A 26,656-nucleotide genomic window follows, 5' to 3' on the forward strand; every position below is an offset into this window, starting at 1 on the left:
TGGGGATTTAGCTCAGTGGCAAAGCGCCTGCCTGGCAAGCGCAAGGTCGTGAGTTCGGTTCCCGGTACCGGAGAAAAACCAAAAAAAAAAAAAACCAAAAAAAATAAAAGTGGATTACAGGTTAAAAAAACCCTATTTTTTGGCACTTTCGGATATTTTTCCTGCTGAAAATGTATTGCCTGATACAGTATATAAGAAAGGGCAGCTTTTCTATTTAGGGATCAAAACCAGAAAGAAAATACCTGGGCTGGAGTGTTTGTTGTCACAGGAGATGGCGATTCACTAACTTTTGGCTCACTTGGGGATGCCACTGACCCCTGAGACTCCTGGCTTGCAGGCTGGTCTGGAGACAAAGCGTCACTGCTGTCTTCATCAAATGAGAAATCGCCCTGAGTATGGGGATAGTCCTCCTTCCGAACGCCTGGAGAAAGAAATGACTATTAATTTATGCTGGCCTTGGAATACCAAACAATATGAAAAAGAAGAAACATTGCTCCCCATAAGAATTTTTTGTAAGAGACTCTTTTTTGTCTATGACTTATATTCTGAGTGACATTTGGCCCATGCTTTCATGATTATTATACACTGTGTAATAATTATTGCTATTTTCTAATTATTTTGGTATGAAATTCTGTTTTATTTTTTATTGATGTAAAAAGAGTATCTTATTTTTCTTTATTAATATCTACATGTATTACATTAAATTAAAATTCAATACAGTATACTTTCCAATAGAAGCACAGACCATTCAGTACCTATCACTAAGTGGGGATCATATCAAGCCTGTGGATCTAACTGGTAGTTGCAGAAAGTATAAGAGATGGTTACAATTTTAGCAATACCTGGAAAGCAAATGTAATCAGTAAAATCCAAAATGCGGGACATGCTAGAGGACAACAGAAGGAGGAAAACTTATCCAACAGATTAGATTAAGACCTTTCTTTCTTTTTTTTTTTGGCGAGACAAGGTCTCACTGTCTAGTTCAGGCTGGCCTTGAACTCACAGTGCTCCTCCTGCCTTAGCCTCTCAAGTGCTGGGATTACAGGCATGTGCCACCATGCCCAGCAGATTAAGATTTAAGAGACAAATTGGCTACAGCCAACATGGGAACTCTGCTTGGACACACCCAGAAGCCTAGCGTTAAAAAACATGAGGATAACACATGGATAGGATAACACTAGGATAACACATCACTGGCTATCCGTTGGTAAGTTCCCAATTCAAGTAACAAGCCCAGCTGGATTCACATCTTACCTTCACAGGGGCAATTACCATAACTGAAAGGAATTACAGTTGATTGCATGATTTAGGATTTGTGGATACAAACCGCCTAAGGTTTAAACTTCAAAGCAAAATATGAAGTCCCCAAGAGTAATAGAAAATAAAGAATAACTTTTCAAAACTGCTTGCTGAATAAGCAGTAGCATTTTTTCTCTGGTAAAACTTATGGGAGAAATAAAGAGAAAGAGTGGGCTGTAGGTGTAGATTAGGGTATAGAGTGTGTGCTTCGCATGCATAGGCCCATGGTTCAATTTCTAGCACCAAGGGGCAGGAGAAAAAAAAAAAAGAGATACTCATCAGTAACTAAGTATGAGACCAGCATGAGATGGACACATACTACCTTTCTTAAAGAATATGTTTATATCCATCTATTAACCCCTTTCCTGTACTAATGCTGAATAAACTATTTATCTTTCTAGAAGAAAATAGAAAAGATGAAAAGTTTGTAAAAATATTAAACAGAAACTCAACAGCACAATATAGTACTTTTACCTAGAAAATGTGATAATGAAATCAATACAACAAACTTAAACCTCAGACATAAAATGGGAATCTGTTAAATCGGTAGCAGATGCTGATCTTCTAATACATAATAAAATAACAGTGCCAATTACTGTGTTAATCAACTTTAATTAACCTGGAAAACAATATCCATGACTGGTGTTGGCCTTTTAATTAATTTTATATAAAATTATCTAAGTTTCTTTCTCCCAGAAGAGTGTCAATTTTTACTCTTGCCTATAATCGCTTCCTTTACACTGGAGTCCACAGGAAGGATATTCTTCTCCACCAGCTCCATAGGACCTGGTCTTTGAGCAATCTTTTCATTCAGATCATCAGCCAGTCGAGCTCGTTTCAGCTTCATCTGTGTAGCTTGCAGAGAAGGCTCTGCAAATGTTTCTAAAAGAGAAGGCATAGTTTTAATCATTACTTGAATTATCATTTGTATTTTATAAATGTTGTTTTAGCTAACTGAATTCAATTGGTTTAAACATATTTATGTTCTGAACATCTTTATTAAAAGAGAAAATGCTTAAGAATGCTCCAGTATACATTTTTGCACTTTTTATTTCTGGATAGCATTGTCTCTACATTATGGGGGCCTACAGACTTGTATTAACATGATTTAAGCTCAAAATGGCATAGTGCTATCATTTACTTATAGTAGGAGGATCAAATTCCGTTACTATTATTAGATATTGTGGATACATAAGATGAACAAGACGGAAGTGGCCTGTGACTTAAGAAGTTTACAGTTCTATGTTTACCTTCAATGGACAGTCAATTCCTAGAAAGGGAGGCACTACCTCTTAGGATATAAGCTTCTTTGCATGGGTCAAGTAGGAAGAGCTATAATCTATGGTATTCTTAGATTGATCCCTGTGTGTCTCAGGGTCAGTCATTATAATTAAGAATTTGGGTTTATTTCTGAATACATAGCTTTATGTCTATTAGGAATATCCAATTACATAGAAATTAATGTTTTATAGATGTATCAACTCATCTATTTAAAAATGTTGCTACAACAGATGAAAACTACTATAATCTCTTAACATTCATTTGCTTTACTCTGTCAATTATTTGTGTTTTTGGTAACTCTAACATTTTTTCTCTATTGTTATTTATAAATAATATTTACATTTGTTTAAAAATAATGATGTAGTGTCAACCCCAAACTCCAGTTGAAAGTTACTTGTTTCATAAATTATACAGAAAGTCTTTAATGAAATTCCCCCTAAGCAGTCTCAGGATTAAGTGATGTGCTGCGTTCTTCAGTTAGAAAGTGCTGGTTGGAGTTCAAGGCTCACTGCAAGCTCAAGGTTGCTAAGCTACTCTCCAGTACATATATGCAACTTCTCTCTCCACCAGAGGAGATGTATGCTTGCCAAAAGTCAATTGTCTACAAGGTAGTTTACATCCATTGTGAGTGCTATAGTCAATATATAATTTAGCTAAATGTTATGAGAAAATGCTAAATTAAAAAAATAAAATTATTGTTCCTTGGAAACTTTGAAAGATGTAATAAAGGTGAATCATTAAAAAATCAGGGTCAATGTAGTTCAGGCAATTAACAACTATAAAAGATTTGGGAGAAAGCTTGCAAAATCCAAGATGTTCAATTCCAACTACTTTTCCAAGCATCCCGTAAATTTTTATTGTACCATAAATGGAAGTTGTTGATGACGTACAATGGCCGTGCTCTATGTAGAACAAGTGATGTGAACTCCATCCATGAAAGTCTTCCCTCAAATGAAGGCCTGACCCCTGGGCTGGAATACTGGCCAATAAATGTGCATTTCTCTAAGTTAAAGTGTGAGCCCATCTCATTTGTATAATTTTTCTATACAACCAACTGCGGCTCTAATCTTGTAAGATAAAACACGCAACTATAGAGGAAGACGATATACGATATGAGGGGGAAAATTAAATCAGATGATCACCTCACGTTAATTTTCCAATGTTTGTGTTAGGACAGTCTTCTGTTTTTCTCCCATTAATAACACCCAAGTTATAACAGCACGTTTGGAAAGAAAATATTTCCAAAGTAAAGAAGTAGAGCTTAGGGACTAGAGATATAGCTCAGAGGCACAGTGCCTGCCTGGCAAGTGTGAGGTAGTGAGTTCAATTCCCGGTACCAAAAAAAAAAAAAAAAAAAAGGGAAGTAGAGCTTGACATGCTGGTATGTTTCTGTTCCTGGTCTTAATACCTCCTCACCTCCATGAGGCTGAAGCTGAATTTTGACTGTTTAACCTCAGAAAATAATTGAGACTCCTGCTTGCCAAACTGGGTTAATGTTAACATACAGATGGAATGATTTTAGGATATTTCAAAAATTAAAGGTGACACATTCTTATTTCAAAAATTGCAACTACAGAACAAATGTCCTAAAAATATTACTTACAGTTCATTCATATATACTGTTAGATCCTTAAATGTTGGTTACTCATTTCTTAAAAAAAAAAAAAAGCAAATATAATTCCTTTGATAGCTAAATATAATTACCTTGATTTTAATTATATTAACACAGCCTGTTAGAAGCTAAGTTAAAATAGCTGGCACTGTGATTACATAAACATCCTTATTTTTGCTATAAAAGGAGTCATTTACTGTGTTACTTACTCGTGAACTGCTTCTTTCAAGAATCACTTACTCCTGATAGCTGGCAGTTGCTCCACCCTAACACTGGAACTCTGAAAAAGCTTTTCTAGTTCAGTGGACATCTAAGAACAAAACTAAAGTGGAGAAAGGCACATACCTCTTTTACTGTCAGACCCTCGAGTGAGAAGGATGGGCACACAAGCATAGTTCTTCAGGTCAGAGGAGACCCCTACTTAGGGTCACAGACCAACAAACTTGGTACTTGAAACTTCTTTATACCACACCTTATTGTGGTGTTAGCCTATGCTTTTTCTGTATTACACTGGCCTGTTTACTTCCCTCCTCCCCCCAGAGAGCTTCTCAATGTCAGTAATTCATTGGTTTTGCACACTCATTATCTGTCTGCCACTAGAGCACAAGTTCCAGGAGGCAGGCAGCCACCTGTCTTGTTCACTGTTGGGTGTTGGTGTGCAGCATGCTGGCCAATGTATGAGCATCTCTAATAACAGTAATTCTGTCACCTCCTGAACATTTCACTTTTAGACATATTTGGCCTTTAGGATGATATTCCTCATGTTAAAGTACAATCTAATTTTCTATAAAATCAGCCTAGTTGCAATATTAATCCTAATCCTAATTCTATTATTAGGCCCAGAGAGAGCAGATTTTCCTTCTACCTGACAACTGTCTCTAAATGTTTAATAATTTTCCAAATTCTTCCTGAATCATCTCAAGGCTTAACACACAACTATCACAGGATCAATTTCCTAGTCTTGCTCAATAAATTACAGAAGCAAAACAATGAAAGAAAATGTAACTTTGGAAGTTTTTAATGGAGATGAAGAATGCTTTGTCTTTCCAGAGAAGAACATCCAGACCTGAGCCATGTGTTTAGTAAGAATGGAATGGGAACTGTTCCTCCCAGCCTCCCAAATGATGTGAGGTCACCCTCACTGGTAGGGGTGTCTACCATAACGATAAGATCAGGCTGGACTGTGGCAGAGGGGATGTTTGGTGTGGCCTTTTGTGCTGGGTAGACATAAATGAAGTCCAAGTAGTTGAAAAATCTATGATCAGACCTGCTGTTATTACATCCTCTGTGATTTAATGAATAGGACACATGCCCCTCACTGGTAAGGAAATGCTCTGGGCCAAAAATGTCTTTCCAGAACAGTATAAAAGAGGCACCTACAGTGCCAGCTGGTGGGGAACAGCTAGCCCATCAGTTGGTTACTTGGAGAATCAAAGCTTCCCCCAGATATCTAACCCAAGTAGTTTAGTGGTTTTTTTTTTTTTTTTTTTTTTTGGTACTGGGGAATCGAACTCAGGATCTTGCGCTTGTCAGGCATGTGCTTGTACTGCTGAGCTATATCCCCAGCCCAAGTATTTTAGTTTGTGTCTTCTGGTTGCTCCAATTTGAAGGGTGTCAGCTGGTGGGATAAAAAGTTATTAAAATAGGAATAATCAGAAATAGTGGACTCCTCACTTCTTTTCTTTAGAACACCAAAAATAAGCAGAAATAAAACTTTTACCTTCTAAAATGTGCATCCTGACAAGTTCAGAACGATCTGGTCGACTCCGAATCTTGTGTTTCAAGAAGTTTTCGGTCTTAAAAAAAGGGTAAAGAAATTCTTACCATAGTTATTTATGAGTATTGTGGTTTTAAATTTTTTTCAGGGTACTCCATTTAAATAAAGTATATTCCCCTTTTGTCATGTCTCTGACAGGGAGACTAGAAATTAAAACTGAGAAAAATTTATCCTATACATGATTTAAATTGCAACTTTCAAAATCTTATAGGAACATGACAGTATATGTGAGTATAAGTAAGCACTTTACAGACTTTTATTTAAAACATGTCAAAATAAAAAGAAAAGCTCATGGTTTTGAAGATGGCGTTTAAATAAATATAGAATTTCATCATTTAAATATCTAATATAGTTTAGGTCAAAAAAATCCACTTAGATAACAAATATTGTAAGACTCTAACAAATCATTATTGCATTCTGGGGAATTTCGTTTGTTTTTTGAGACAGGGTCTCACTCTGTAGTTTAGGTTGGTCCTAGGTAGGTGGCTTGGCCATGAACTTGTGGCAATCCTCCTGCCTCAGTCGTCCAAGTGCTGGGGTTATAGGCATGCGCCACTACACTTGGCTATTCTGGGGAAATTTTCAACCTGAATGATAGAAATTATCCTCCCTCAAAACAAAAGAGAATGAATGTGCATTCATGAATGGTACTTTTAGAAAAAAATAATAAGCACCAATGTGGTGAGCAACTACGATGGAGCCATCTCAAAAAGCAAAGTGGAACAATGTTCTCTGACTCAGCTCAATCTCCTCCCCTTAGTCAAATGTGCAGGTAGCACAGACCAAGCAGGGGAATCTCCTAAGGATCATGTGGCTGTCCCTCTATGGGGCAACAAATGACAACATTATTCTCATTATGTCTCTAAAAACTGTTGTACCCTGAGAGCAAGAAAGGGAAGAAGTATGATTTGTCCATTATTTTTACAAAACTAGTAACTGGTTTTAAAAAAACAAAATTTAAATGTCATGTATTTTCTATAAACCTTTAAGATAAAACTGCCCCAGAATATATGTTCTTTATACTGTGTGCCTTGAAGACACATTACATTATCTCTATTAATGTATTTAGGAATTAAGACTGCTACTTGTCCACAGGTACTTTAGAATAAAGCAGAAAAGCAAAGCATTTAAAGTGAAATTCTTACTCTGGCTCGTTCCAAGCTTTTTATCTGTTCATGGAATGCCGCTGGGCTCTTCAAAGCTGTGAGAAGAAAATGAATTGTTTCCACAGTATAAATAAAGGAGTTCAACAGTATAAAATAAGGAGTTATCAACTGTGTTGATAATACTCTTAGTGCACATCTGTAGTTCCATTTATTTCTTTAGCAGATGTGTAAAATTTGAAACCTTAAATGTTACAACAGAATTAAACTTATGTAGTTCACGAATAAAACAAGTGAACATTTACACTGGGAACTGAATATATATGCAATGCAAGCATTAGATCAGATTATTTTTCACCACTACTAGAACAAATTTTCATTGCCCAAGAAAATGTCTGATTCCTTGATAGGTATTTGCTATTAATGGCCATATAAGACACTGGAAAAAGTCTAAATATCCTCAAAAGTAACCTATACTTGAACACAAGGACACGTAGCACTCCACGTCTAAGAGATCTGAGGTACCATTTATTCAGAACCCACAGTGTCAGGGACAGGCATAATTTATTGCAGTTAGTCTTCACAACAACCTTGCAAGATTAGAGTTAGCCCTAGGCTAGATGAAAGGTCAAAGATAGTGAGTGAATTCTCGAGGTCATATAGTTAGATGGTGGTCAAAGGGGGATTTAAGTCCAGGATTTTGTATTTGAGAGGTTTATGTTCTTTTTAGGATACAACGTAATTAACTCTCAAGACACAGTGGCTCTAAAACTGCCAGTGTATTAAATATCCTGGAATCTCAACAGGAAGGTAAATAGTAAAATACGACCTATTATAGAATTTTTATTATCATGCAAAATCTGTTTTGTATGTCTGCCATTGCCTGATAACAACCTGCATGTATAACCATGGATAAGTGAGTGGATGGGATATACTGTAGGACTAAAATTCCTTGGGCTTGTCAGACTTGACCAATCAGCCTGCAAACATTTTCAGCCCTGATAACTGAAGTACTCTAGGGAACCTCACGAACCCAGCCCAGCAAGGTTTGGGTAGAGACCAGCTCTCAAGAACAGTGGTGTACTAAATATCAAAACTTGATCCTGATTGAATGATTGGTTCACAGAGATCAGTGTGGCGAGGAAATGAGGCAGATTATCAAAGCTGTTTTTAACTACTCCAATATTTGATTTAAAATATTTAGGAACCCCATTAACAGCAGTACAGAAAAAAGCTGTACTGGGGAAAATAAACCTACTGCAGAGAAAAATAATTTCTCACTTATCATAAACCATTACATGATTTATAGGCTAGCTTCTAATGAGTTGTAAGACTGGGAAGCATAAATTCATTTTATAATTTCTTTCTAATGGTATAAAGCAAAGTAAGTTAACTCTTGGAAAAATTAATTTTTGGATAAAACCCAGATAAATAATCCTATAGCCCACATAAAATAATCATTCTCCTGTAAAATATAAAAATCTTCCAGAGATGATGATTAAAGGTAAAGAAACAACTCAGACAAATATTCTAAAATTAATCAACTCAAAACTCTCTTGAAAAGAATGAATCCTAGAGATACTTAGGAACTAACTATACTTGGATCAGAAAGATATTATTAATTATAAATAGAATGCTTACTAGTCTTACAACTGAGATTTATTTAATTATATAAACCATAGTATAGCACCAAAGAGAAATTAATGTGAATTAAGTAAATTTAAGTAGGACAAGGTTGTGAATTTTACCAGGTTAATTTTACACATCTAATCTCAGCTCCATTAGTAGAGTGGTTACTTCAATTATTTTAAAACTAAAACAAATAGTAAAGTTTGGGTAAGAATTTTTAGTGTCTTAACAATGTTGTTTGTATAACATAAAATTCAAAACTACTTTTTAGACTGCATACAACAGGTTTTTACAATGTATTCTACATGACTTTCTTAGGGTGACATTGGTGATGCCAGACATTCCTGATAATTCAGTTGGTAACTATGATGACTGGAGGGAGGATAAGTTGGGTACATGGTCTCCTTGGACATGACCATCTTGCTATAGCTCCCCAGGGATGACAGTGATGTGGCAGTCTTACGTGGCATGATGCCCTGGTCCACTAGTTGTTCTCTTGTCCTCCTTTGTTGCAGCCTTAGCTGGAGCACTGTGGAAAGAAAATAATCACCATAGGAATTACATATTGAATTATTACATTACCCGGTATTTCTGCTCGTAGGTGGAATTTCAAGAAAAACAAACAAAAAAATATGAACACATAAAAACTTGTCCATCCATGTTCATAGCAGCATTATTCAGAATAGTCAAATGTCCCTCAACAATCAAAATATGGTTTTGTACCAGTTGCAGAGAGGACACTGTTAAGCCTTATTAAAAATTATTTCATAATCAAACAAGAATAATATTACCCGGCACCATCCAACTTCAAAAAGAAAACTATTTTGTGATTATGTCTGTTGGGTGAACTCTAAAGTTTACTCAGTGTAGTATTTTGTTTAGTTAATAATCTTAATTTGATGACTAAAGCTAAGTATTTTCTATTTAAATGCATTCACATGGTACCCAGCAAATAAACAGAAATAAACAATTTCACTCATAGAAAAAGAAATGTGAGGTTCCTGACATTCTTTAGTTTTTTTTTTTTTTAAATGGTTGAGAGCAAAAATTTATTTTAAAGAAAGACTGACTTGTTTGGAGGCATTTACCCTACCGTGAATCCCTTCTATCCCCACTCAATCCTGGGGAATAAACCCAGGGCCTTTGCCCTGAACTACATCCCCCACCCATTTTATTTTTTGAGACAAGGTCTCACTAGGTTAAATTCCCCAAGGTGGGCTTGAACTTGGAATCTTTCTGCCTCGGCTTCTCAGAGTGCTGGCATTACAGATATGTGCCACTATGCCTGGCTTCCATCAGAAATAAGTTTTAAGTGACTTTATTGAAGCCTAACTTCATAAAAATCAGACCTATAAATATTACTAATGACCCGAAGGGAAATTTCCAAATTAAGAATTTAAGTTTAGCAATTTATGTACAAACATAATATTGTATCTTATTCTGAAAGTTCTAAGAAATCAACTGACACATTATTTTAATAAAACAAAATAAATTATTAGAACTGGTAGAGAACAAGATAATACATTATGTAATGAAATGTGGGCAGTTTGCCAAATCTAACCCGAACATTTTTTTCTAGAATTGTCAAGCAGATTCATTTTATAGCAAATGTATTTCTCACCTGGAAAATAAGCCTATTTTTAAAAAGAGGAATGCATGAAGTGACGTTGAAGAATATTTTTCCTGATTAGCCTTACATTCAATTTTTTTTTTTCCTGGCACCATAAATTGAACTCACGACCTTGCACTTGCCAGGCAGGCGCTGTGCCGCTGAGCTAAATCCCCAGCCCCCTTACATTCAATTTTAAGCTTCCATTTTCACTTGTTTCACACTACAGATGGAAACCAAGTTAGGATGATTAAGGCTTGGTTTAAGGATTGCTGACATGCAAAAATGACGGACAGACAAACAAAAATCCCCCAAAGCATATGTGCTTTTTAAGTGGTGGGGAGAAAAGACTGTATTTCCTCAGGAGGAGGTGATGGGAGAACCAGGGCTGGCTCAAAGTGCAGTCTGTATGGTCGGTGTCTCCGGCTTAGAGTAGAATCTGAAGGTACAGGGACCATGGCCCTGACAGCTTTGCTATGCTTAGCCTTGTGCTGACTGCAGGGCAGAGCACAGTCTGAGATACACTTCAAAAAAAGCCTGAACTGTAAAATGACTTTTACAAGCATTTTCTTATTTTGACTAGATGTGAATGTCATCCTTTACTGAATAGAGAAATGTGATTTTTTTTTTTTTTTTTGGCTTTTGTTTAGGGGTCACAGGATCATAAAGCTTTACTGCTATCTCATTTAGAATTGAAGCACCTGATGTAAGATTCTATTACCAAAGCAAAACAAAAGTTGGACAAGTTTAAGTAGAACATACATATTTCTGACTTTAAATGTTTTGTGAGATTTTCAGTTAGCTGTGTGCTAACAAAGATCTTCTCCTAGATACAAAAAGTTTATTGAGGATAGTATGTACCAAGAGCGGAAAAAAAAACAAGACTTGTGGATGTGACAGCACCCAAGTGCCTGCCTTCTCTAACATTCTTCTATGAATACTAAAGTTTATCCTGGATGGCATTTAAGATGTTCATGCATAGGAAGCAGAATCCCAAGGAAAGGAACATGAGAAAAGGTAAGTGTTGGAACGATTCCTCAGCTCAGAAGCTGGCACTGTGGAGCATGGAGTCCCTGCCTGTGGAGAAGATCCAATACAATAGCTTTCTTTTCTCTAGGGGGACCCTGAAACAAAGGTGTCAAAAGAAAGGATAACAGAAACATCAACAGTCACTATTTTTGATTTAAAACAAACAAAAATAAACTCCCTAACCCCAAGACAAACGTACCAAGCACAGTACATTTTTGGGTGGCTGGCATAACTGAATGATGTACACATTTGCAAACCAGCACTGATGACAACAACTTGTTAAGGCTGGAAGTACTGGTCATTTCAAGAGCCTTCCTGTACCAGAAGAGCAGTTCTTTCGCTATGCACTGATGGTTGGAAATCATGCTCATGCTGGTGTGGGAAGGTATCCGCTACCATAAGAACACATCTCTGTCTTCTTTCTAGTCCCAATGCTTCTGACACCAAATGTATGTGTGTTTCCCCTATATCAATTCATTTTCCAACTAAGTACATATGGTTAGGGTGAGACTCACAAGACTGCCCCCATTTCAAACAACACTCTAGTCTAGGCCACTCATGCTACAATTTGGGGGGTTTCTTTAACACACTCCTCAGGTTCTAGAATTACAGTTCGGCAGCAACAAAATGGAAGAGATGTACAGGGCAAGGTAGGGAAAAGGGACATAGAATTCACACAACCTCCTCAGTCATACCATCCTTCTTTTGACCTTGCTTCTGCCCTGAAGATCTCTAGAGACCTCCAATTACCTGGCATCTCTTAGCATACCAAAACACTCTTATCATTCTGTAGATTCCAAGAATCTTAGAAAGAAGCTCTCATGTCTGGAATTAAGATAAAATATAACCAAAGATGCCTCTATCACCTCTGTTACTTAGGAAATCACAAGGGTTTTAGGAGCTCCATGCCAGCAAGCAGAGACAAAGACAATACACATTTCCTCTTAGATCACAATGTCACAGACACTAATCACTGACTGTTAAAAAAAAATGGAAATCGTTTGCATTTTCCACCCAATTTTCTATGTTGTCAAACAATCCTAGTTATGCCATTTTCTCAAAATTACCTGTACAACTTTCCAAGAACATCACACTGCAAATATTACTTAAAAAACAGTTGCAGGGGGGCTGGGGATTTAGCTCAGCAGCACAGCGCCAGCCTGGCAAGTGCAAGGTCATGAGTTCAATTCCTGGTACCGGAAACAACAACAACAACACAACAACAACAAAAAGTTGCAATCAGCAGCTGCCGCTCCCCACAAACCACACATTGGCGTGTTTATAGCATACCTATATAGTGTCTGCAGATGATTTTATATGGGGTGTTGCATGGAATGCAAACCCATGGGAAAGAGCAGCAACACCTGTGAGTAGAAGATCAGGTTTTAAACAAAGACAATGAAAGGAATGTGAGTGGAGGAAGGCAGACTTATAAGTACTGGCCATGTGGTTAGGTCTGCTGAGGACACATCTTTTTCCCTTTTCCTCTACACAAACAAGGTAAACAATAATGAACACATTACATTGATTATGAGGTACAATGTCCTAACAAGAGACCCAGGTACATTCGGGATGTAGTTCAATGACAGAGCACTTGCCTAGCATGTGTGAGGTCCTGGTTCAACCACCAGCGCAAGAGAAGGGGAGGATGGAGAGAAGGGGAAACAAAGTGAGGAGGGAGGGAAAGAGGAAGACAGAGACAGAGAGAGATAGAGAGACACAGACAGAGACAGAGGTGCGGGGACACACACACACACACACACAACACAGACACAGAAAGTACATTACCACTTATGATCAATTTTCAAACACTATTATAAGCCAGGCATAGTGGTGCCTGCTCATAATCTCAACTACTCAAGAGGGTGAAGCCAACCTGGGCAATAGAGCAAGAACCAATTTTAAAACAAAACAATCGGGTGTGTTGATGCACGCTCATAATCCCCTCACTTGGGAGGCTGATGCAGGAAAACTGTCAGGAGTTCGAGGCCAGCCTGGCCTACATAGTGAGTCAAAGGCCAGCCTTAACTACATAGCAAGACCCTGTCTCAAAAAACCAAACCAACCAAACCAAACCAAACACAATTATAGTATTTGTTCATATCAAACACAATCTGTCACTCAAAACTTGACAAAGGCTAGTCTGAGAACTACTATTTTAAAAAGTGCCAGTAAAAAAGTACAGGCTTATAACTTTAGAAAGTATAAATTTCCTTTCTTCTATAAAAAAATAGTTGTAATAAATAACATCAGATAGCTGCACCTTACAGGCACAACTTGAATGACAGAGATAACTTAACGATCTTCTAGCACTAGAAGATGGAAGTTGGAGAGAATTTGTTGGCACTTGTCCAGTACTGTGAAGTAGATACAGGGCCCTGAAAATAGAGGCCCCAACTCTTTTAATGATCAGAGACATTCATAGCTGTGGGCTCAAATTATCAAGCAGGCCTCTTCCCTCCCTCCCTTTGCAGCCCCCACACTCACCTTAGGGTGCTTCCATCCCTATGGAGGGAGAGAAGACTCAGAATACTGAATGTTACTAGCACAGCTATAGTTCTTCAGAGCACTGATTATGCTGGGATGCTGGCTGATCTCTGGAAAACTTGACACACACTGTATGTGCTGACAAGATTTCACTTCTGCAGCCACAAACTGAGGACTAGATAGTGGTCCAACTCCCTGTCCTATGGTGGTGGTGGCACAGTTGCTTGAGAAGCCAGTCTCCCTGGCAATGGCCTCATGTATGAAAACTGCACCTGAGAGCCTTTTCCTCCCGTGCCTTGCTGAGTGGATGAATAACTGTGCTACTGGGCTTACTGGGCTAATGACACCATAGCCTTCAAGCTATCACAAGTCAACTGACATTCAGTTATCTTCTGTAGCATTTTAGAAATAACTTCATGCAACAAAAGAACGCATGTGATGCTAGAATTCACAGGGAAAAACAGCCCAGAACACTCAGTCACTGAATGTTGACATCTTACAGAAAAGAAAGGATATAATTAATGAAGAGACATAAAATTCAACTTATAATTATGTACTTCCAGGTGATAAAACTCACAAGAGGCATGCAAAGGACATCCATCACTGGATGGAAAGGAGGGAATAAACCCATTTGTGCTTGGAAGTATCACATCTTTCTTAGCTAGCCCCAACTCTTTTTTAATTAAAAAAACTCAAACACTGGGGCTGGGGTTTTAGCTCAGCGGCACAGTGCCTGCCTGTAAAGCGTGAGGTTGTGAGTCTGATTCCTGGTACTGGAAAACAAAAAAAACAAAAAAACCCAAAAAACCCCTCAAACATTGTAACAGTGATATATATGCTCAATACCCAAAATAAGTAAATAGAAAAATGGAGGAGAAACTAAAAAAACTTCTGACAATATCACCCAGAGACACAACTGCTGTGACCATACTAATACATTTCTTCTTTCATCTAAGCATAATTTTTGCTTCTCTGCTTCTACACACTATAATCACATTCTACATACAATGATAAACATTATTTTAATGGTTACATAAAATATTCTGGTGGGTGGTCATGCCATAGTTCACTCAATGTCCTCCACTCACCACTTAGTTTTCAGTTTTTATAACTATAAATAAAACTTGTGGGATTTTGTGTATGAAGTTTATTAATCCTTATTTCCAGTTATTTTCTAGGTTTAAATTAATAAATGGAAGAATGCCTCTACGAGATGAATATTAGGTATTATCATTAAGTAATGAGACTAATTTCTTTGTATACAAACCATCTTCTTTTGAAATTATGATAGCTGTGTGAGATCACAGAGACAGATGACCATTTCATTTAGAGAAAAAATTTAATTATTGAATTTTTCCAAGGTGATATGTTTTATTATCTCTTAGGGCTAACAGTCATGGATTCCTATTACATGTCAACAAGGAGAAAAATGTACACAATTTTGAAAATTTTACTGAGTGCCTATTCTTTGTTGTCAAAAGTGTTGAACTTGTTCTATTTTTATACAAGCAAAAATTTGATTTTAATCATTTCAAAAAAGGTAGCTCATCTAATGGTAAACTGGAAAAAGGATTCTTAATATCACAAAGAATTTACTTTACCCTGCTCTTTAAATGGTTTAAAGTGACAAAATTTTAAGATTAGCTTCCAAAGTAAAATATCTAAAATACAGTAATTTCTATGGTGTAATTCTTAAAACCTAATTCAATAATTTTAGCTGCTTTTTGAACCAAACTGATATACATATTCTTTTCTGTTTCTATTAGTGCAGTGTTTGAAATGTTTCCTTAATATAAGGTAGTGTTTTTCACTCTACAGACACATCATGCAGGGTATTAGTAACAGAGAGCAGACAGCAGTTTAGCAAGCCAAAACAAAGCAAATCTTTGGCCCAGGGAGTTGCTAGGGGGACATGTGAGGATTGTATATTACAAAAACAAGGCAGAAATGACACTTTCTGGGAAACAGAATGGCAGACAGCCATGGTCTTGGAAATACTCTATGAATAGCTAGAGTTAAACAATGGAGTATGAGTGTGGGGTGAGGAGGGGACAGACATAAACAGCTCTATGTAAGAGAGAGGCTGCAACTGTATATTATCTAATTACAAATGGATAGGATAAATTGCAGAACCAAGTCGCAGAGATTTGGGAAGATTTGAACTGTAGACTTTCAGGTTCCACAGCCTGGTTTTTTATAACAGGGAAAAAAAAAGCCAAGAACCTCAGCCGTTAGGTAAAGGCTGGGTGAACCAGAGGCAAACATATAGATGGAAAACAACACAGTACTCTAGAATGACTTTGTAAGAATTCTGAAGTCACTGCTAGGCAATAAACAGATTCTGGTTTCAGTTTTTTGTTTTTTCAAACAGATGTTTGAATCATTAAGAGAATAATAAAGTTGTTGGGAGTCTGGTAAAATTTTATTATGTGTTGTTTAAATAGGATTAAGTGAGGGGCCTGATTCTATCAAAACAAGACAATTTAGAAGGGCCAACATCCTCATATAATCTTTGGGGTTGGGTACAGGATGGATACGTTAACCTCTGTTCAGTCCTTGCTTTGGAGTTTTATCATGTAGCAGTTCAGTGGTCAGACTAACAATTATAATTGTTTTATCATTTATGCATACATCACATATTGAATAAATTATAGGTTGAATGGAAAAAGGACTGAGGAAGTACTTTTACTTTTCTCCAAAAGTATTTTTTGTTTTTATTTTTTAACTAGTACACGTTTGCAGTACATAATGATTACAATCCTTGTGGGAAGGTAGTACATGTACATAACACATTTTAATTCTTATCCTCTTTCCTTCCCTTTCCTCCATCTCTTGGTATTCTTCCCTTTTGCAATAGACCTATCCCTCTTTTTCCTATTATCTATTTTTATTTTACCCTTTATTTATATTTTAGCTTTCCCATTTAAGAGAAACCAATGCAATACTTAAGCTTCTGTGTCTAATTCATTTCATTTAACATTATGGTCTCAAGTTGCATCTATTTTCCTACAAAGGATTCAAGTTAGTCCAAAAGAGTTAAAATAAATATTTAAAATGGTGGTAGCTGTTATTATTGTTGTTATTCTCCTATTACTTTAGGCACTTAGTGAAGAGAACCACCTCCCCCAAACATAAAACCATAATGATTAAAAAAAATCCACAGAGATTTAGGGTACTATAATTCCTTGCTATGAATAACTCATTTGTACTCAAAGGGGAAAAAGTTACACTCTGAAGGGCTTCCTTCTGAGCCTGGACACTAAAACAGATCACTGTACTGTTAATTTCCCAATTTAAGAAGCCAGGTTTTATTTTAAAAATTCTTATTTGTTAAAATAAACATATATATGCACATAAAAAGATTAGATGGAAAGGAAGGGGAGAGGAGAAGGACAAGTAAAAAGAATTAAGATGTATTATGGACATGTACCAAATCTTCATGATGGATGTAATCAATATGTACCACAAACATGTACTACTAAAAATAAATATTTAAAAAAACCAGAAAGCTAACAATTAAAAGCCCACTTATGGGTCAAAAATAAGATACGACAAAGGCAGCCAGAAGACGCTGCAAAAGAGGCAGAAGAGCCAGGAGGGTGTCTGTAAAAGTGTTTGTTGAAAAGAGCTTGACCAATTGGGTCATATGTTGCTGTTTTAATACACAGAGGAGCTGCTTTTGTGAGTGATGGGTGATTTCAGACTGGGAAAGAATAGGGAGTAAAGGACAGGAAGGTGTGTGAGTGCAGTTAATGGAAGCATGCTTCTACGATGCTGTCCATGAAGGCAGTGGAGAAAGAGAAGCTTAAAAATGTCCAATTTCAAGTAGAAGCTTCTTCAGCAAGTTCATACCTAAGGAAGAGCAAGAGAGGGAAACAATGAGAATGAGTATGAATGAGAGAGAGAGGACAGCAAGATAGCAGATTCCTGGAGGGCTGTGGGGAGGGGATTCAGCAACCCAAAGACACCTTTTATTAGGAGATGCTGTATTCTCACAGGAAGGCCCTGAGGACTGTGCATTGTTGCAGGAGTCTCATGGCTTTAGTCTGGGACATCTAGGGAGTTTCCTGATGATGGGTTTTATTTTCTCAGAGAAAGAAAGAAAGGTCATCTGCCAGAAGTAAAATCGGGCAAGGGAGGCTAGTAAAGGGGATCTGAGGTACTCAGAGCAGAATATGAAAAGCAAAGAAACATTGTAATTTATTATGTAAATGATCCAACCCAAAAGGCAATAACCTGAGGGAAGAGATGTGGTCAGGAAACCAGCAAGTCATTCATTAGTTCATTTTTATCAGAGAAAAAGACCCCAAGATATAAAATTAGAATATTTGGCAGGTCTTGCTATAGCTCATTACATAAAATTTTAGTTAAGGATAATTATAGCCCAGCAACTCCATTCCTAAGTGAAATGCAGAGAACTGAAAACAGGTACTCAAACAAATACATGCACACACAAGTTCAAAGCAACACTATCCACAAGAGCCAACTGATGGACACAGCCCAAATGTCACCCACAGATGAATGGAAAATTTGTGGTCTAGGCATACAACAGAGTATTATTCAGACATACAAAGGAGTTAGGTGTTGATACATACTAAATGTGGATAAACCTGGAAAACACTGGGCTAAGGAAAAGCCAGACCCAAAAGGTCACATATTATATCATTCCATTTATACGAAATACTGAGAAGACTATGGAAATCCAGAGATGAGAGTGAAGACTGGTGACTGCCAGGGACAGGGGGTAAAGGCACACGGGAACAACTGTGTTAATGGCTGTGGGGTTTTCTTTCGGGGTGATAAAATGTTTTGGCACAAGAAGGTGGTTGTGAATTTTGTGAACTTACAAAATGCCACTGAACTGTTCACTTTAAAATGGTTAATCTTATGTGAATTTCATCTCAATAAATTAAAGAAAAAGAATAGTACAACAGACTTTCAGAGACTAATTTCTCACTAATCAAACTTTCAATTTTCTACCCACCCATACTTGGCCTCATCTCATAAACAGAATCCTATTAACCATTAATGGTGACTTGATCTTTTAATGATTTGATAACTACAACAACAGCTATGTATTTCCCATCACATTGAATTCTAGGTGGGTTTTATTTTCCTAGAAATAGATCTCTTCCTTACGTGTCTAGCATCTTTCACAATGCTTACCATATACAGATGCTCAAAAACACATTTTACTCATTTCATGTGGTGAAGTTAGAGTATATAGAACTGAGTTACAGTTTTTTAAGAAAGAGAATACAATGCCACATATAAGAATAAATTACTAAAATGACTTTCCCTGGGCAAGAAATTATCATGGGGCAAACCAATACTGTTTCATTGTGTGAATTTGGGGTCTGAGGTTATTTTTGAATTAGTGTTGGTGGTAGGAATAGAAGACAAAGTGTAATTAGGTTGTTTTGGAGGATAAAAGAAGACTAAATTGGAGAGACTATGGGCCATAAAGTAAAGAAGACCATGAAAAAGTGGTAGATACTAATTTCTTTTCATTTCTACTTATAATTTCTGTGCAATCCATGATGTATTAAAAGAGAGACAAAGTACTGAAGTATTCTCACAGGTACTAAAAACTAACAACCAAAGATCACAGATTTTTGGTTATTTTTCAAGGATCAAATTTTCCCATTATAAAATAAGTTTCTTCATATAATTTTAAAAAACGGAACATGAAGATGCCAAATATAAAATGGTGGTATGTAAGAGCTGTGCTATCTGCACTGATTAAGCAAACTTCCACGACCACTTCCTGTCTAGAACAAAAGCAGAGTTACACAATGTGCACACAAATCCGAAGTGTAAACAGCATTTGCATCAGGAATTTTTATATTATGATTGAAATATATTTTCTGATTAAAAAAGAAGTAACAACATCAAGCTAACTAAAAAAAATCTGTGCCAATTGCTGTTTGAAGTCAGTCAGTCCTTAGACTAACTAGGAAGTACTGCCTTTCATTTCACTTCAGTGCAAGACCATCTTTTGCATCCTTATTAGGGCTCAAGGTGGGGAGACTGGAATTCTAAACCACTGTGTCTTGCCTGTAAAGAGGTCTCACAATTCAGAATGCATCATTTACCCTCCCTTAGAAATTAAAAGAGCAAAGCTGAAGTAAAAACTCAAATGCTAGCAGAACTACCATCATTCAAAGTTACCACACTGTAGGTTTCCGTATTAATCTGCAGCATTAGGTCAGGAAGACAATGCTTTCAGCACTTGGCCTTGGAAATTTACAGGAGCTCTGTAACTCTCTGGTTGGCTGCTGCTTCAGTTGCCATGGAAACAGGTTGCTAAAAATGGGGCATGTTTCTTTCAACTGATCATACCTTCACACAAACTCCCTTTTCCTTTTTGAAGGTGGAATGAATATAAAGTATCTTTCATATGGTATAACAATATGATATTAAACCAGGGGTCTGGTATAGAATGGGGGAGGTAACATTAGCCTATGGCACATACACAGAAAGGCATTATACCGTCATGGATTTAAAAACTCACTCGGTTAAAAAATAGTGGAGATAATGTACATTGTGGCATCAATGTAATTGCACATGAATAACAGGTACTACAAAAACAAAATCACTCACTTAACTGCCTGGTCACAGCAATCTTAGATTAAAACAAATTTTGACTCACTTTTTCAAACAATTTTTTTTTTAACCTGAAAGACCATGAGGACCTTTGTCAAAACTTCTAGGTTTCCTATCTATCTGGTTCCAAAGGAAGATAATGTTTATTTTTCTTATTTGTGGAGGGCGGCGGGGCATAAAACCTTAACATTCTGCTACTGTCTACTACAGTGTAGAGCTCTAGGCAGAAGTGCTCTGAGTTAAAAGTTTTTTTATCCTGATTTCTGTATAATGGCAAAGTATATACCATGTGAAAGATTCTGTAATTTCTTAATGTAAATTCCAAAGGTGGGCTCTCTGAATAAAAAATGAAACAAAGGAATATTGTTTACCTCCATTTCCCCCCTAGAATAGTAAGTACATGATATTTTACTGATATCATCTGACCCAGGTTTAGTATCTTGGTTTTTCTTTACATTTTGTGGGTTTAGAAATGGTGTATACACACACACACACACACACACGCACACACACACACACACTGCACTAAAACATAAAGATACCTGATAACTATTACAATGTGTGTTATTCTAGTGTCTCAGCAACTATATGTGATGATCCAGACGATGCTGAATCAAGCAGTCGTGCATAGCCTGGAAGGTCACCACATAATTCCTCAACACACAAAATGGCTGTTGTCAGGTTTTGCAATGGCATGTTTTATAAAAGTAGTACATGTAGAAAGATTGTGAGGCTTGGATGCTGTCAGTGTGAGATTCCAAGACAAGGCAATCTACTGGCTTTACTCTTTCAATTAAAATAAGTAATTTGGTGCTTGATACAACATCATCCAGATCACCATTTACTGTTGCTGTGACAGTTCTAGCTGATGAACATGCAAGCTTCTATAATTCTCTAGATGAGAAGTACAATCTTACTAATAGGCAAAGACTAGATAGTTAAACCTCTTTAGCAGCAGTCCTCAGTTGAGAAACTGCTCACCACCATGGTGTCTATCTGCTTCAGCAGCTTAGAAATTGATCTGACTTTGCCCCAAACTGGAAAGGAGGCCAGAGCTTTAAGATTTAGGAGGCCTTACCATGTTTCAGGCATCAGCCTGGGAGCTTTACATGTTATCATCATCCAATCTTCCTAGCAACGTTACCAGGAGGGTACCAATACTTATTTTTAGAGAGAAATTAAGCATTTATCCAATACCATACATTTAGAAGAAAGCACAACCAGAATTAGGAAAATTAAGAAGTTTCTATAGGTAATTTTTCTTAAACACAAAATTTGGTATGTAAACAGAAGTATTTCCCAATATTCTATTAGGTCTTGGCCACAGTACAAAATAACCTCAACAATGCTTTTCATCACACTGACCCTATTTTGTAAGAAACCTATATATTATAATTCTAATAGAAAAAGTTACACATGTAATAATAATTCACTGATACTATAGACTGAATTGTGTCCCTCTGAAATTCACGTTGTCTTACCCTCCAATATGACTGTATTTGGAGATGGCGCCTTTGGCAGGTAAAGTTGAAGGGGTTCATCTGGACAGGATCCTCATACAACAGGACTGTCCATATGAAAAGAGACACTAGAGAGCTTTCTCTCCGTGCCCTCCCTCTCTGTGTTCAACTGAGAAAATGCCATGTGAGCGCACATAGCGCAGCTACAGGTCAGGAAAGCCTCCACCTTAAACTGAACCTCATTGGATTTTCTAGCCACTGCATGGTGGAAAAAGTAATCTCTGTTGTTTAAGCCATGCAGACTGGCATTCTGTTACGGCAGCCAGAGGTGACTAAGAAGACAATTGGAAAGATACTAAAAAATTCTAGGTTTATTCTCTCCATCATTCAGAAGATGGCTTATAAAAGCCCTGATAAAGCTACCCTTATGAAATAATTGAAAACCAAAGTTCCAAATTTATCTAGATTTTTCTGAAAGCTTTTAATGAAAGTAGAATGGTGTCATGATCGTACATCACATTATACAGTGAGACTGATATGAAAAAAAAACAGCAGTCAATGCCTCCCCACTAACTGCAGACAGACTTCAACAGGGGTAGGTGGTAATTTTGATGTACCTTTCTTCCTTCAGTGATGGAATCAGGATAATCATGTTCCTGACGGTCCACCCCAGGAGATAGCACCCTTCTCTGAAAAAAAAAATTAATGAGGGCAAAATATAGGCACTAGGCCATAAGCTCCAAACACAGATAAAAAATGCTTAGCCCTTCCCTCAGAGACCCTGCAGTCTACAGGACAAATGAGTATTTAATAGAATGATCATGATGGATACATACGAAGACTAAAGGACCTAAGTGTGTATGTGGGGGAGGGGAGAGGTGGCACAGAGGGCTTCTGTGAGAAGCTGTGCCTGGAGTAGATATAAGGCTGAGTTGCAGCTGCTCAGGACAGGGATGGGGGACAGAGGGAAGGGAGGGTGGTAGGGTAGGGTGATGGGGATGGTTTGCTAAAGCAGGCCTACAGGAAAAGAGAAGTAAAGCTCCTGGAGACCTGCGCAGGGCCTCTGAACCTGGTTTTATTTTTCCCAAGGACAATGGAAATTTTTTAGAGTATGAGGCTGGGCACCAATGAAGACTGTATTTCAAGATGATCACTCTTGGCGTCAGTGGAGGGCGATGGAATGGAGGGACTGCTGAAGTAGGAGAAAAACCAGCCTGGCAGTTCCATCTCTGTTTGAGCCAAGATTCCTGTGAAGACCCTATTTGAGTGAAGGGGGCCTGGACCAGGGTGTTGCTGTAGTGATGCAGTGCTGTGAAGAGAATGTCATTTCTGAGGGATGAAGTATTTCCTAGCCTACCTTGCTCCAATCTGCAAAGAGAGGCTGGGCCCTTAGTTTGTACTGCTTACTCATTTAGACCAAAGCATGTATACAGCAGTTCTCTTCTGTTGCCTTGTGTGTGTGTGTGTCTTAATTTCCATTACTTAGTTTCTTACTCTTTAGGCTATGAGCTTCTTGACTATAGTGGCTATGAACTTTACAATATACAACATGGTCTTATGTGGAAAGCACTCAAATTTCTGCTAAATAAAATTATTTCCACAAAAATTAAACTACATACCATTATTTTCATCTCCAGAGTAGCAAGCACTCATTTTGCAAGTAAAAATACCGAATCACGTTTGGGAAGAGGGAAATTTTACTTTCTTTTTCATATGCATATACTATCTGAATATAAGGACCATATGCCATATCTTTTTCAAATTTACTTTTTAGAAACATTAACGTAATGGTAAATCACTTGTACAATACTTTCAATTAGTAGAATGTTGGCAGAAAACAAAGAAGTAAAAATTCCCAGAGAAATCAAAACAGGTATTGTGAAATCATATCCCTACTTGCAGAAGGCACTTTAATACTATTTTAATTGCTGATTTGTCTGGTTATTTACTTACTTATTTATTTCTTTATTTGAGATTTTACCCAGGGCCTTTGCACTGTGCTGCATTCCCAACCCTTTTTTGTTTTTCTTTTCTTTTTTTTTTTTTGTTTTGGTTTTTTGGTTTTTCTCCGGTACCGGGAACCGAACTCATGACCTTGCGCTTGCCAGGCAGGCGCTTTGCCGCTGAGCTAAATCCCCAGCCCCTTTTGTTTTTCATTTTGAGAAAGGGTCTTGCTAAGTTGCTAAATTGCTCAGGTTGGGAATCCCACTATGATTTAATTAATTTTGACTGAATCAACAAAGAATATTAGAATTCCTTCATTGTATTTTGTTCATTTAATTTAAAGATGATTAGGAGCAGTGATTCAGAAAAGGGAGAATAGCCTAAAGTAGAGATGACAAAAATTAAATATTAAATAACAATTTCATCTAATGATCTAGTAAAACAGTCTTATATAAATCTCAGCAGTGCCTTACAGGCACTAACCCATGACATTTTTGACAATCTATAACTCAGTTTATAATTGTTATAAATTATATTTGAAACTAATAGTTCAAATTATTACTGTATATTCTAAGAAGGCAGAGGTGGGTACAGATTTTTTGAGACATGGCCTTGGTATGTACTCTTCAAATGTTTGTTGCACAACAGTAACATTTCTGGAGATACAGGGCTTGGAAGTGAGTTATAAGAATGGGCCAATTGATTTTATTTCTAAGAAACATGGTTTAACAGCAAAAACAGTACAGATATATTATCATAAAAGCCTATTGTAAAATGTCATAAAAAGACTCAAAGTTTTTGGGAATATACACTGTAGAGACAAAAGTATTTTCAGTATATAATATCAAGTGACATTTTTAAGAGAAACAGAAATTGTGTTCTAAGAGGCTTTGAGTCAAATGTGGCTAGTGGACAGCACAAATAAATTTATTTATGAATTTGTTTCCATCACTTACAAGATGTTTTGAGACAGGGCCTTGCTATGTAGTGCAGGTTGGCCTTGAACTCACTATGTAGACTAAGTTGTGTCTCACAGTGATCCTCCTGCGTCAGCCTCCCAAGTGCTGGGATTACAGACATGTGCTACCATGCCCAGCTTTCCTCACATAGAAGTTCTGATGCTTTGACAAAGCTACTTATTTAATCTGTGTTCCCAGGTTGGATTACTCAAAATATGTCAGACAAATGTTCATTTTCTTCTTCATTAAATCTATAGTTATGTTCTAATACCACATGTTAAATTATTCCTCCAATTCCTAGGCAATCTACCAGAGTTTCACACACTTCATTTCAGCTGTTCTTAACCAATGTGTGGCAGAATTGAGAATGTGGCTCCTAAATCTGTACTCCTCACCCTGCCGCTCCCTCCCCAACACTACGCTTAAGCCACACAGTGAAAGGAGCCCAGACTAGAGTCACTTCTTAGATGACAACTGCCTATGTGTTGCCCAACACAGACTGAAGTGTTCAGAATAAGAGATGTACTTAGAATGGTTAAAGCGTTGCATGTTGGAGTTGTTTATTAGAGCATGTTTTAGCCAAATCAATTAATATGCAACCCAGTTTTCTTTCTGGGGTACTTTATTTTCAGTATTAGAGAGTTCTTTATATTGAACAACAATTTATTTCTAAACTTATTTGTTTTTTCCTAAAACTTCTCCCATTGTCAAGTTGTAGTAGTCTGCAATATCCTTCCCAGTTGTAAAATCTAGAAATTTAGATCTCATGCAAGTTGAGAATAATTAGGAAATATTTGAAGGTTTTTGTAGGTAAGTTAAAAGATAATATTCCCGATTCCTGCTCTGACAGAAGAAACTAGTCTAAGGAGAACACTCACTTGAATTCGTTCAGGAGAATTTATGACATTTATTACTACTCTTACCTAAAGCACAAAGTAGTTAAATTCCCCAACTATGCACACTGGCTGGGATTTATCAAAAAGTTTATATAAGCATTAACAAAGCTGCAATGCGATATGTTTTATTTTCCAAACAACTGCCTGGTCTTTGATAACAACTACTCACATGTAGTAGGCATCAGGACTTTCTCCCTCAGGCTGGGATATGGCTCTCTGCAGAGTGTTCACTTGAGGCTCTGGGTTCTGTCTTCAGCACCACTAACAAACAAAGCCACCTTTTTCCTTTTTTAAAAATTCAAAACATACTGGCTAAATTTTCCTATAAGGTATTATTTAAAATTTTGACTCCGACGATTATCCCTGGGCACACAACAATTTCCATTAACTACTACTGTCAACATTACAGGAATTGAAAAAAAAAAAAATCTCAGTATAAGCAAGCAAGAAAGCCAGCAGAGTGGACTTCTTGTCCCTTATAACAGGTAAAAGTCAGCACCAGAGACACTAAGCTGGTGTCTACATGATCAGAATTAAATAACCCAAGATATATTCTTTCATTACACAGAAACTTATGGTTCAGACATTTAAAAAAAAATTCTAGAGGTTGCTTTCCAAACAAACAGAACCTTGAGTGGAAAACCAGACCTATCAGTGTGAAATATAACATGTATCCCTTAACATATGAGGTACAGACATTATTAATAGTCATTCATACATTAGTCTCTTGACAAAATAGCACAGGACCTAATTAGACTCCAGAGCATTTCTGAAAGGTAAGCTAATCAAAGGCATTTGAAAAACTGCTGTCTATCAAACACCTTTCATGGATTAATAAAACTAATGTATGACCCAATACCTAAAAGCAGGTGAAGTTCCCCAGAGCTGATATTATAGTCTGCCAACCTACCAAGCAGGCCACTGGTATTCATCTACAGGCAATAACTGGTCACACTGAATTTTAG

General features: G+C 37.0%; 1 protein-coding gene across 1 annotated transcript in view; it reads right to left on the reverse strand.

Annotated features, from left to right (window-relative positions):
• Nucleotides 1-26,656, reverse strand: part of Mkl2 (MKL/myocardin-like 2) — a gene marked incomplete in the record, with an annotated part of 190,947 nt that overhangs the window by 45,300 nt on the left and 118,991 nt on the right. The window contains 4 exon segments of the mRNA XM_013517824.1: nt 2,064-2,181; nt 5,913-5,988; nt 7,115-7,170; nt 9,165-9,230. Coding sequence (XP_013373278.1) covers nt 2,064-2,181; nt 5,913-5,988; nt 7,115-7,170; nt 9,165-9,230 — 316 coding nt within the window.

Source organism: Chinchilla lanigera, unplaced genomic scaffold (assembly GCF_000276665.1).
Source record: "Chinchilla lanigera isolate Chin_1 unplaced genomic scaffold, ChiLan1.0 scaffold00041, whole genome shotgun sequence".
In the NCBI taxonomy this organism is placed as follows: domain Eukaryota; kingdom Metazoa; phylum Chordata; class Mammalia; order Rodentia; family Chinchillidae; genus Chinchilla; species Chinchilla lanigera.